This window comes from Dendropsophus ebraccatus, chromosome 7 (genome assembly GCF_027789765.1).
Source record: "Dendropsophus ebraccatus isolate aDenEbr1 chromosome 7, aDenEbr1.pat, whole genome shotgun sequence".
Taxonomy (NCBI): Eukaryota; Metazoa; Chordata; class Amphibia; order Anura; family Hylidae; genus Dendropsophus; species Dendropsophus ebraccatus.
Genome location: NC_091460.1, coordinates 59,974,778 through 59,986,598, shown reverse-complemented (window position 1 = coordinate 59,986,598; position 11,821 = coordinate 59,974,778). Strand labels below are relative to the sequence as shown.

At 42.3% G+C, this 11,821-nt stretch overlaps 1 protein-coding gene across 3 annotated transcripts in view; it reads right to left on the bottom strand.

Moving 5' to 3' along the window:
* Positions 1–230: 230 nt before the first annotated feature.
* NIPAL1 (NIPA like domain containing 1) overlaps positions 231–11,821 on the bottom strand; it is a 30,054-nt gene continuing 18,463 nt past the window's right edge. For all 3 annotated transcript variants that reach the window (XM_069977591.1, XM_069977593.1, XM_069977592.1), the window contains exons 3-6: positions 9,004–9,060; positions 7,912–8,002; positions 7,098–7,258; positions 231–6,563 (exon numbers count right to left, since the gene is read on the bottom strand). In XM_069977591.1, the coding sequence (XP_069833692.1) occupies positions 5,947–6,563; positions 7,098–7,258; positions 7,912–8,002; positions 9,004–9,060 (926 nt within the window). In that variant the 3' untranslated portion in view covers positions 231–5,946. The remainder of the gene's footprint in view (positions 6,564–7,097; positions 7,259–7,911; positions 8,003–9,003; positions 9,061–11,821) is intronic.

The window sequence follows — 11,821 nt, the reverse complement described above, 5'->3', positions numbered from 1 at the left end:
GAAACCTATTACAAACAAGCTTAGTTTATGGGTAGGAATTCAACAAGGTAAAATTTTCTTAAGTGAAGCACCCCCTTTAAATTTGGCCCCTTGGTGTCCCTGTACAGTTGTCAGTTTATTACCTAGGTTCCCGACCACCACTCCCGGCACAGCTGCATCTCGGCAGTGCCGCTGCTACATCTCTGTATGGACATGTTAGACCACCATAAAAAGTCAGTGAGTAGACATGATGACGAGTCCAGCATTCAGTGCATTTATTGTCTTTTATAGTACATGAAATAAGATGGCATGCTTGACTCATGAACTTGTTTGGCCAGATATTAAAATGATGTACAAAAGACATAGCATTCCAGACTTAGACATTTAAGAAATGCTGCTCAAGTACAATTACATCCTGACAATTTTATGTAATACCATCTATAAATACACAGCTTATATACATGACATATGTACACAATTATGTTTTGTATTCCTGATAAATACCATATACACTATATACAATTCAGGTATGGCTCATCCAAATAAGAATCCTCAATTACAAGAGGTAGATAGTTATCAAGTATCACATGACGTACAAGTACCTGGTGCTGTCACTGTCTAGTAACATCATATTACCCATCATGAATCCTGAAACCTCGGTGACAGCACGAGAACTACGGAAAGATTATCCCAGTGGAATCGTCAAAGCTTACATAATAACCTTTATCTGAACGAATAGATGTCTGAAGTAAGATCTGAGTATGCCAGTCTGCAAAACCAGAAGGCCTTCAGAAGGCACGATCAGTTATGCTGCCAGGCTGCACGAATGATCCCTGCATCATTTGTGCTGACAGGTGCACAACACCTGTTTACGCCGGTTCAGCCGATAATTTGTTGCTTTCCCAATCAGCTGATCGCTGTCATTTTCACACGGGTATTATTTCTAGCAATGTTTCTTGTGTTTCTTGCCAATGTAAAAGGCCCCTTAGTCTTTCTTTTGCAGTTTGCCATCGATAATGTGAATATTGCACTTAGTTAAAATGAAGTGGGCGCAGTCTTCCCTGGCTCCGGATACCATGCAGGCCTCCCCCACACCTTAGGCACACAAGGAAAGGTTAAAGTTATCTGAGATTGACATTGTTTTTCTATTGTAAAAGGCATGGAGAAAAGGGCTAACCAGCTCCCTTGTCCCCTATTCTTTAATAGGTTGTTGTAAACCAGTACCAGAAGGTAGCCCCACCTGGGTTTGTGCTGAGAGGCTCTTGATCTCATCAGGAACTCACTGCAATACACTCAGTTATTGTTTTACACCTAACGTGGCCGTAATAAAAACATAAAAAAACAACCCACAAAGGTGCCCCATGTAAGAATTACTTAGCATCACTTGTGTAAGATCAGCAGAGTCCCAGGTAAGGAGCTCAGCTACAAGGAGCAGAACTTGGCACATTCTGTTGAAGAGATAACAATACGTAGGGACGCAAAAATTTTATATATATATATACAGTATAACATTGGAAATAAGCGTGTGTCTCTCATCCAGGCCTTGTGCTGGACGATCCCTTGAATTTCCCCTTTGAGTATTAACAGCTGCCATAAACAGCCCAATATATCATTTTTGAGAAGTCTGCACATCCTGTGGCCCTCATTGCTTTGGGGCGGGGGAGAAACTGTAAATGTTCTATGACACCTATGGGAAAACCATAGATAATATGGCATAGTGTCATGAGGAGTTGTGCAAAACGATAAAATCAACCCTGTTATCCCTGTGTGATGTCATAAATGGCAACTATAGCAAAGAGCTGGTAATAGCTATAACACATTTGATATATATGACTTGTATGGGGAAATGTGTCACGAAACATAATGCAGACATTCATGCTGTTCAGTCATCAAAGGGTAGAATGTGAAGGTCATCGTACATTGTTGGCTTTTGTGAAATCAGCAAAATATCAGCACATCCTACGGCAGGCATTCCTGCCCTGTATAAATGCAGAACAGCCGTGGGCAAGGCCACTACTTCTCACAAAGAATATATTTATATTTTTGTATACTCCCTGCAACAAAATAATTTGCCTCTTCCTGATTTCACTGCTGGTCCAGCTTCTTGAAGGAGAAGTTACAGGGGGGTTACAGGAAAATAACCTAAACTCATCCATCCTTGTGCCCCATAGTGCTGCTCCCAGGTCCGGTTGACAGCCGCCAGTGACCTGCAGCTGCAACTTCAGCAATTGCCTTCTCAGCCAATCAGTGACTTAGGTGGGACACCACCCCAGTAGCTGATTGGCTGAGTGTGCAATTGCTCAGCTAGGCTGTGACGTTGTAGTTTCCAGCTGAAAATTACTTCTGGCCGCCGTCAGCAGGACTGGTGAGTGGCGCAATGGAGGCACAGGGATGGGTGAATTTAGGTTATTATTTCCTCTCACCTCTCTCTGCCTTCCTCCCCTTTTTAAATATGGTGTGACTTCTCCTTTAAAGCTCCAGAGATCTGATGATATCACTAAAAGTGACCGTACACATTAGATAGAAGTAGGTCAGTGTTGAACAACTGTTGTCTGATGATCATTTCACAGACACATTTGAGTCCATAAGGCTATTAGGGCCCTATTACATCTCCTGTATACTAGCCCCAATCCTGTCCATGGGTCTCCAAACTGCGGCCCTCCAGCTCTTGCGAAACCACAACTCCCATGATGCCTGGACAGCTAAAGCTTTGGATTTGGCTGTCCAGACATGATGGGAAATGTAGTTTTGCAACAGCTGGAGGGCCGCAGTTTGGAGACCCATGCGACTAATACACCGATACCAAGCCTACTACTATAAGGCTCAACCAATATACTAGGAGGGCTGCACAAATGATCATTGTATCATCTGTGCAGCCCTTTGCTTCACTAAGGCCACACACCACTATTATACAGGAAGATGTTTGGCCATATTACACAGGGCGATAGTGGCCTGTCGGCCCTTGTAGTTGTCCAGGCTGGTCATACATGATCAATGACTCTGGGTTAGGGATGAATGATCTTCCTGGGAATGTTCTGGGAACATGCTGAGAAAATTTTTTGCTGATATATCTATGAACAAATTTTTCTCGAACAAAACATCTTTTGTCAGCTGAAAATTTTAAACACTGCCAATTTCTTTTTAGACAATGATGGTCTATCATTACAGATCTGTTGTGTCAAGGCACCCAGATTTTTACATGCCATGTTATACATTGTTGTGTGGAGTCTACCAGGGCACTGGCTCATCCAGGATAGTCCTTCCTGCATTACATCCATATAGCCTATTGGTATATTAAGACTAAAGCAATAAGGCACAATGGCATAGGCTTATGCTGCGTTTACACGTAACGATTATCGTGCGAATTTGCGCGATAACGATCGAATTTGAACGCCGGGCTGTGGGCGCGCGATAGCAAAACGATCGCAAAACGATTTTTACGTACGATATATCGTACCGTCTAAACGCTGATCGTTATGAAAAGAAAATCGTTACTCCGACATCGTTAATCGTACGATCGGGCCAATTATCGTTTTGTGTAAATGCACCATTAGCTTACCCTTTTACTACAATATAGATGAAAAGGTTTCTGCAGGACATTGGTGGGACCTGTTGATTATCTAATGTGTGAGGTGTCCTTACAACTCTCGTTCACACAGAGCAAAAGCAGCTGAATTTCTGCGCTGAACCAGCGCTGAAATTTCAGCTGTTAAAATAGGTGCAGAGCTAATTTCCATTGTGTTGAAAGGAAATTCTGCTCTGCAGTTCACACGGTGGAATTTCCGCACTGAACTAATCCGCTTTCCGCAAGAAGAATGAACATGTTCATTGGGGCTCTGATTTTCTGTTTCAGCACGGAATATGTGCGTATTCAGCGTGTAATACAAGCGGAAATTACACGCTGAATCAGCGCAGAAATGGGGGGGAAAGGGTGGGGAAATCCCAAGACAACCCAAAGGAGGTGATACCAGGGGCCAACAAGAAAGAAATGACAATGTCAGCATGCACACAGCATATGACCACAGCAAAAGTTTCTCCAAAAAAACCATACATACATACATACATACATACATACATACATACCTCAGAAATTAGTGCATCTCCATCAATTGCAAAGCGGTGATGTTTTGCCATTTCTGGTCAGCTTCTCTCTGCTCAGCTCCTTCTCCTCTGCCAGCTCTGAGGTGATCTGTTCTAGAAAATTCAGGTACCATATAGTCTAGTCTCCAAAGTCTGCAAAATTGTTGTTGGCACCTCCCTCTATTACTCACCGAATACTCACTGAATTTCAGCACTGAATGCATGCGGAATCAGCGCGGATTCCTCGAGTATTCCGCGCTGAAATACGAAGGGATTCCATTCTGCTCGGAATTCAGTGTCAGTTGATTTCTGGTGGAAATATTTCCTTGCGTAATCCGCCCCTTTTGCTCTGTGTGAACGTAGGTGCGTTAGAGAGATTTATCTGACAGATTTTGGAAGCCAAAGCCAGGAATGGGTTTGAAAAGAGGATAGATCCCAGTCTTTCCTTTATGACCTGATTCCTGTTTATAGTCTGTTCCTGGCTTTGGCTTCAAAGATCTGTCAGATAAATCTGTCTGTGTAAACGCACCATTAAAGGCAGATGTTAGATTTCAATGTCCTTTTGTTTTCCGGAATAAAGAAGTCTTAATAACTGTTTTCTCTCCTCTCCAGATTCAAAGATGGGCATGCATGTGTATGGGGGGATAGGGAGAGCTTCTTAACTAAACTAGCATTTGACAGCAATCCTGTGTGTATGGTCAGCTGTTAAAGGGGTTGTCTGGTCTTAGAATAACATGGCCACCAGAAACAGCATCTCTCCTATCCTCAGTTTGGGTGTGGTTTTGCAGCTCAGTTCCACTGAAGTTAATAGAGCTGAATTGTAATACCACACAAAACCTGATGACAGGGGTGGTGCTGTTTATTCAGGAAAGTAGCTTTTTGTAATCCTGGATAAACCCCTTTAAATTGGCATAGGCTTGAGATTAGTGCTGACCCACTATTAGCTGACAATCTGACAATATTTTGATCTGTCATGTCTAGTGCATAGTTGGGCACACTAGCCCATTATTGACTTATTAAATATTAAAATCGATGCTTATTTAATATCTATCTATCTATCTATCTAGTTCTGCAATCCATTAAAAACAGTGTTTTTTTTTATATCAAAACACATTTAATAATTAAAAATATCTGCAATTCATTCAGGAAGTCTGAAGCTGAACATGTCATTAGACACATCCTTTAAGTGCAACACATCTGTATAGGTCCTTTTCCATTGTATAAAATATAGTACATTTCCATAATTTTTATAACACATTGAATATTCTATAAATATGACCTTTGTACAGTCCTTCCACAAGTAAATGATTCAGCATTGGGTGCACAGTACATGAATTGTTGACATAAAAAAAAAAATCAATGCAACCACTGGCATCGTCCAACAATATCCTCGGAGGTTTCATATAACTATACACCACTCTATAACTATGTTTCAACATAGACAGGGAACGTCTGAATGTAATGAGATGTTAAGTGTTTTATATCAATGCTGAAAGTAATACATAAAAGTTCCCCTCTGAAACCACTGCTGGCTTTAGCTAACAGGAAGCCTGAAAGAGGAACCCCATCTAATAGATCCGCATTTCCAGATTGGGATATAGGTGAGACAACTCTTTACAGTATATCCAGGAGAGTTCTGTACACCCATTGCCATTACCAAGGAACAATATCCAAATGACTGCTTTTCATTTTTATGTAAGCACCATTGGGTTGTAAAATCCATCCATATAAACATGAATACTTTACCACAATTAATTTTCAATCCATATAAAAATATATATATATATCTGTATATCTACATAAGGTCCAGTGAACTGAGGCTCAAAGTGAAGTGGTCATGTAGAGACAGTACAGACTCTCCAGCCACTATGGGGTCACAGTAAGGTCTCAATGTTGAATAGTTCTGCCAATAATTATATTATCATCTTCAAACGCCAATAAAGAGTGGTCTGCATTGCCTAGTAAGCTGTGCTGGTCTTCTTGTCCATCTGAGAGCATCTGTTTCTCTTTCCGGACAGTAGCGGTTATTTGGCTCCAGGTAATGTTTGCGTTCTTAAAGGCGTGCAAGAGGAAAATACCAACAATAATGGTAAAGAATCCACTCATGGTCCCGATCATGTCACTGACGTCCATACTGTTCCATTCCTTGAATAAGATGGCAGAGCAGGTGACCACCATGGTGGTAAAGAAGACATAATATATGGGGGTCACTATAGACGTATTGAACACATCCAAGGCTTTGTTGAGATAATTGATTTGTGTGCTGACAGACAATAATAAAGTAGCCAACAAGATGAAAAATAGGGGGTCTCTATAAACTGGCTTTCTGTCAACAAACTCTTGAATGGCAATGCCTATACCCTTGACAGTCGATACGGAGAATGCACCAATAATGGAACAAATGGCGATGTACACTAGAACGTTGGTGGAACCTTTCTTTGGAGCGACAAAAAAGATAAGGATAAGGGAGGTCACCACTGCCGCTACAGCAAACGTAATGAACCCTGTTGGAAAACAAAATGTAAAGATAGAAATATATGAAATAAGAATGCTAGATTTATTGATAGGACAACATTGCCATAGGCAAAAGAGAGACCCACATGCTAGGGTATTATAATGGAATATATAAATGTACAGTATTACACATAGCCAAACCCACCAATGCCTTTGGGACCAAAAGACTATGTAATGTGTATGGGGGTCTCTTGACTTTCCCCATTGGATAAAGGAGGGAAAGATTGGATAGCCACAATGCAACATGGTAGATAAGTGTTTAAATTATATTACAATACATATCATACAGCAACCAATACACATAAAATGTCTCCAATATCAGTCAAACAGGTGTCATACATATAGTATACTGTATACACGTGAATGGACAGCTAAGGTAGTTAAACAGAATATGTTGCCCCAGATGTATCAATCTGAGTAAAACAAAAACTGGTGTAATTGCTAGGAGTTTTTTTTTTTTTTTTTTAACAAAAGATTGATAAACGTGGATTTTATGTATATTTCCATCACGTGTAAACACCAACCTGGATCTCTTAGTTTAAGCTCCATATCATGAAGAGAAGTGACCTCTTCTTCCTGAGGAGCATGTATAACCATCATGGTGGAGCCCAAGATACACAAGAGACAACCCAGCTTTCCGTGGATATTAAGCTTTTCATTCAGGAAATACGATGATAACACGGCACTGAGAAAATACAAGAGACATACTTGAATGCACAATTAGGCCATGTTCACATGTTCAGCAATAAACATATATTTTTTAAAATTTACCGTAGTTCTCTGTATCGTTCGTTAGGTTACTTAAATACATTGCTATAGGCGACACCTGTTTACACAAGCAGATCTGTGGCTGGTTTATGATTTATAGGGCTGCATAAAAGATACAATCAGCCGAGGATCAGGTGTTTTCCCGCTCCTCAGCTGACCGCAGACACTTTTACATGGGCCGATTATCGTTTCTAACAATGCTCATTGCCGATTATTATAAAAGGGCCCTAAGGTTGCCTATACACAGAGAGATTTATCTGACAGATTTTTGAAGCCAAAGCCAGGAATGGATTTGAAAAGAGGAGAAATGTCAACCTTTCTTTTATGACCTGTTCTCTGTTTATAGTCTGTTCCTGGCTTTGGCTTCAAAAATCTGTCAGATAAATCTCTCTGTATAAAGGTAGATTCAGCTGCAGATTTCTGCCACAGACTATAAATCTATGGTAGATTTGCCAAATCTGTGCTTTGTGAACATAGCCTGAAGCCACCATGTAGTCCACCTGACCGTAAAGATTGTACAGTATATGTTATACAATGCAGTTCAGTAACACTGTTTAAAGTAATAGTTACCAGATGAGGACGCTCAAGGCACCAAGTGGTGTCACTAGAGTAGCAGGTGCAAACGCATATGCTGCAAAGTTGGCGGCTTCTCCTGCTCCCACTATTAATGTCAAACACAAATGGAAGAAAGTTAGGGGAAAAGAACAATATTGTCAAATAAAGCATAAATGATAAGCACTAGAGATGAGCAAACCTCAAACAAGATTTGTTCCTCCAGACCCGAGCGTGTGGCATTTGATTATCGGTGGCTGCAAAAGTTGGATACAGCCCCAGGGAATCCTGGAAAACATGGATACAGCCAAGGGCCCTTTTTCAGGCAGCCTTAGGGCTGCATCCAACTTCTATGGCCACCAGTAGTCAAACGCTGCATGTTCGAGTTTGGAGGAACGGAGCATTGTTGAGGTTCGCTCATCTCTAATAAGCACCAAGCTGCATAGGGGTTCACACTGCATAGGATGTACTATCGAGAAAGGGTTTAATGGGCAAAGGGGAAAAGGTCATCTGTAATTGATGGGTTGGGGTCAGGTGGTTTTATCCTAGAGCACTTAAACAAAATAATAACGTGAAGTCACATTTGAAGGTTGAGGCATGTTGGTTCAGGTTGCCAGATGTCAACGTTGAGTCAGGCAACTGGGATCGGTATAAGATGCTGGTATGTGTAATAGTTGTTTTCAGTAAAGTGCCCGTTATTTTTAAAAACTTTTGACATGTCACACGGACCTTTAATCAAACTTTGTCTGGCTGGGACCCAAGGGAACATCAGCAATTTGTAAAGAAATCTGGCAGCAAAGGTGCAATATACTGTAGTGGCCCAATGAGGGAAACAAGGGGGTGTCAACTGAAGTCTGTGGGTTGTCCATATACTTCCATAATATGCTATGTCCTCTATAAGAGCAGCTTTTTTCTCTGGCTAGTAGGTGAGGTTGTATGGTGGTTGTATAGGGTTGACAGCTTATTTAAAAGCTCATATGTAATTTCACCACCCTTGTGAATGAACAGGTGTGCCGCAATGTAAATATCATAGGGTGTGCCCTATTCTGCTGGCACACATGAGTACATGCCTATTAGCTCAAGGTACAGTACACTAATAAAGAGACTTACTTGACAACAGTCCAGCCCACCAGAGCCACTCCTTAAGGTACGAGAATCCGCCCTGTCCTGTAAAACAACATTTTTTATATTACACAGGAAGGTCTTTCTAATAATCATCTCTGCCTGTTAAACAATGTCAATAAATTGTAACAGGATTTTTTACTAGCTGCGGTAGGAATGCAAAAAAAGAGCAAGGCCATGGGTACATATGTTACATTCTCTGTCCCTTCATTCTTTTGGACCCTTCTTTAGTAAACATTCTTCAACATGCCTCATACTTTTACTGAGCTGTGGATAAAGGAACACTTCAGAAAAACATGATGCACTATGTTATGTCTAGCGCAGAGCCTGAGGGGATGGGGCATGACTTTGGGATTAGCTGCTTATTGTTCTTAACATGCCCGAGCACCCCCTCCCCAAACAAAACACACACGCGCGCGCACACACACAAACCTGCGTACACATATACACCCATACACATATACACACACGCACACACAAACACACGCACACACATATACAACCACACACATACATATTTTTTTTCTCTATCTGCCCCTTCTTCTCCCAACCATGACTCATCTGCAGAATCTGTCAGACAAACATCTTAGGTTCCATATTTTTACAGCACCATCCCAACCTTTTTTTCCACCTTAGTGCCCATTTGGTAATAATGTCACCTCTGGTAGGTAAATGCCCCCAGTAGGTAGAAGGATAGGTCCCCTATATAAAAAATAGGTGTCCTAAAGAGGTAGATGGGTACCCTCTATAGGATTTCTGTTACGTAAGGAGGTAGTTTCCCTCTTTAGGTAGACAAGTACCAATAGGTAGACGGGTGCCCCAGTAAGTTAGCATGTGTCCCCGTAGGTAGTTACCCTCACTACATATATGTGTCTCTCCTCTTCTCCCCTGTGAGCAGGGCCTGCTCCTTCCTGATCTACTTTTTGAAGGAAGTCACACACACAATGAGTGTAACTGAGCTAGGGCAGGGCACGGAGGTCTAAGACAGAAAGTGACAGGGCAAGACTGGTCTGCTTTCACTTGCAAGTGTGTTCTAAGGTTGCTCTTGTAGTAAAAAGTGGCACTTACTAGCACTGGCAGCCTGGGCATGTGCCCTGGGGACGGCCAGCCATTGCTGTGTGTGTGTACTATTGGCAAACAGCCCAGCTCCCTGAAATGGAGAGAATGAGAAATGGCTGTATATCCTGTCACCACAGGTTCGATAGGTATGCTTTAAATATCATAAGCAAAATCAGCAATCTCATGGTCACCAATTAAAGCAGTCCGGCCTCAGCTAGCTTTTCATAGGTGGCAGGGGCAGGGGAGTAACAATGAAGCATTGCTTACATATCCCCGTGCCCGCAATGCGCTGCCTGACCGGACCCAGGACCAATTTTCCCAGAGCTGTGATGGCGTCGTGCCCCAGTCACTGACTGGCTGAGCAACCAGTCCATCAGCCGGTCATGATGGTGGCAGCGTCAATCCTGGAGTCTGTCGGGGGTCCCATAGTGGTGAAGAGGCATGGAGAGAGGTGAGTTAGTACCCCTTGTTATTTACCCTGATGCCCCTGCAATTAAAAAAAAAACTGGGGAGGCTGGACTTCTCCGTTAATGAAAAAAAATTATATTTTCCCACCAAATGAGAAAACCTTTCCTACAGATCAAAGATAATGTGCATACACAACACCAGGGTTACCTCTGTCATAAAATAACAACAATGGTAAATGAAAGCTATAAACCAAAAAGAACACTCAGTTATTACTAATGACTACAGACATAGAGCACTTACACTTTTATTTACAGAAGACAGGGTTCACCTTAGAAAGGTTTAATTTTGCTATTGATTTTTAAAATCTTGGTGACCAGTTAACCTATTAGTTCCTTAAATCAAATCTGTATGGCCTGACCCCGACCCCAAACCTCCGGTACTGTTCGTTAGTTCTTTTCAATCCCCAGTTTAAGTTGTGCAGTCTAGGCGTAGACTGAAGAACATGCAGCTCTCTACAGTTTCTTCTCAAGTAACTCTACTCAACACTATGCAGTGTTAAACCTTCACTAGAGATGACAAATCATCGATCATCTCAACCCACGATGTGGACAACTCTATTCTACTACTCTCTCTACTCTCAATACAGATCTAGATCCTAAAGTATTGAGTATCTTATCAAGTGTAAAGTATTGTATCAAGGCAAAGCTGTATGATCTACTGCCTACCTCAAGTATCTTCAGAGTAAATAAGATTTTATTTATGATAAAGAGACTCTGTGATTCCTCGTCAAGCACTGACACAGTACACACACATTCTTTGGATCCCCTTTCTGTGGGTGGCAGCGCCAATAGTCCGGGTGGGTCACTATTCCACTCCAGACCACCGTGATAAGTACCCAAGGGACCCTGCAACAACCCCGCAGGTCACTGCCCACAGGGGAACAAGGTATAGCCAGCCCTTTAAAATAAAAGCATGTGTGCAACCATACCTGTGTGCCCAACTGACACTGGTGTCACAACATAACATCACTGGGCACAGCTATATCTGACGTCACGCCTAACCATCTTGCAAGTGACCGTCCGTACCTCCTCCTCATCACCTGGGGAGGTCACCACAGTATCAGCACCTGGGAAGTGTGGGCCCCCTGCTTCTGTAGGGCCCACTTAGTGACTGGATGCTGTGCCTGGCTGGGGCTGGTTCTCCTCTCTCCACCTCTCCTGCTGCACCATGCTGCTGCTGCTGACAGCCTCTCCCCCTCCTGTACTACACTGTCCGGCATACAGGGGCTGGAGGGATCCTGCAGGGTTATGGCTTCCAGTGACAAGACTGTGAAGAGGAG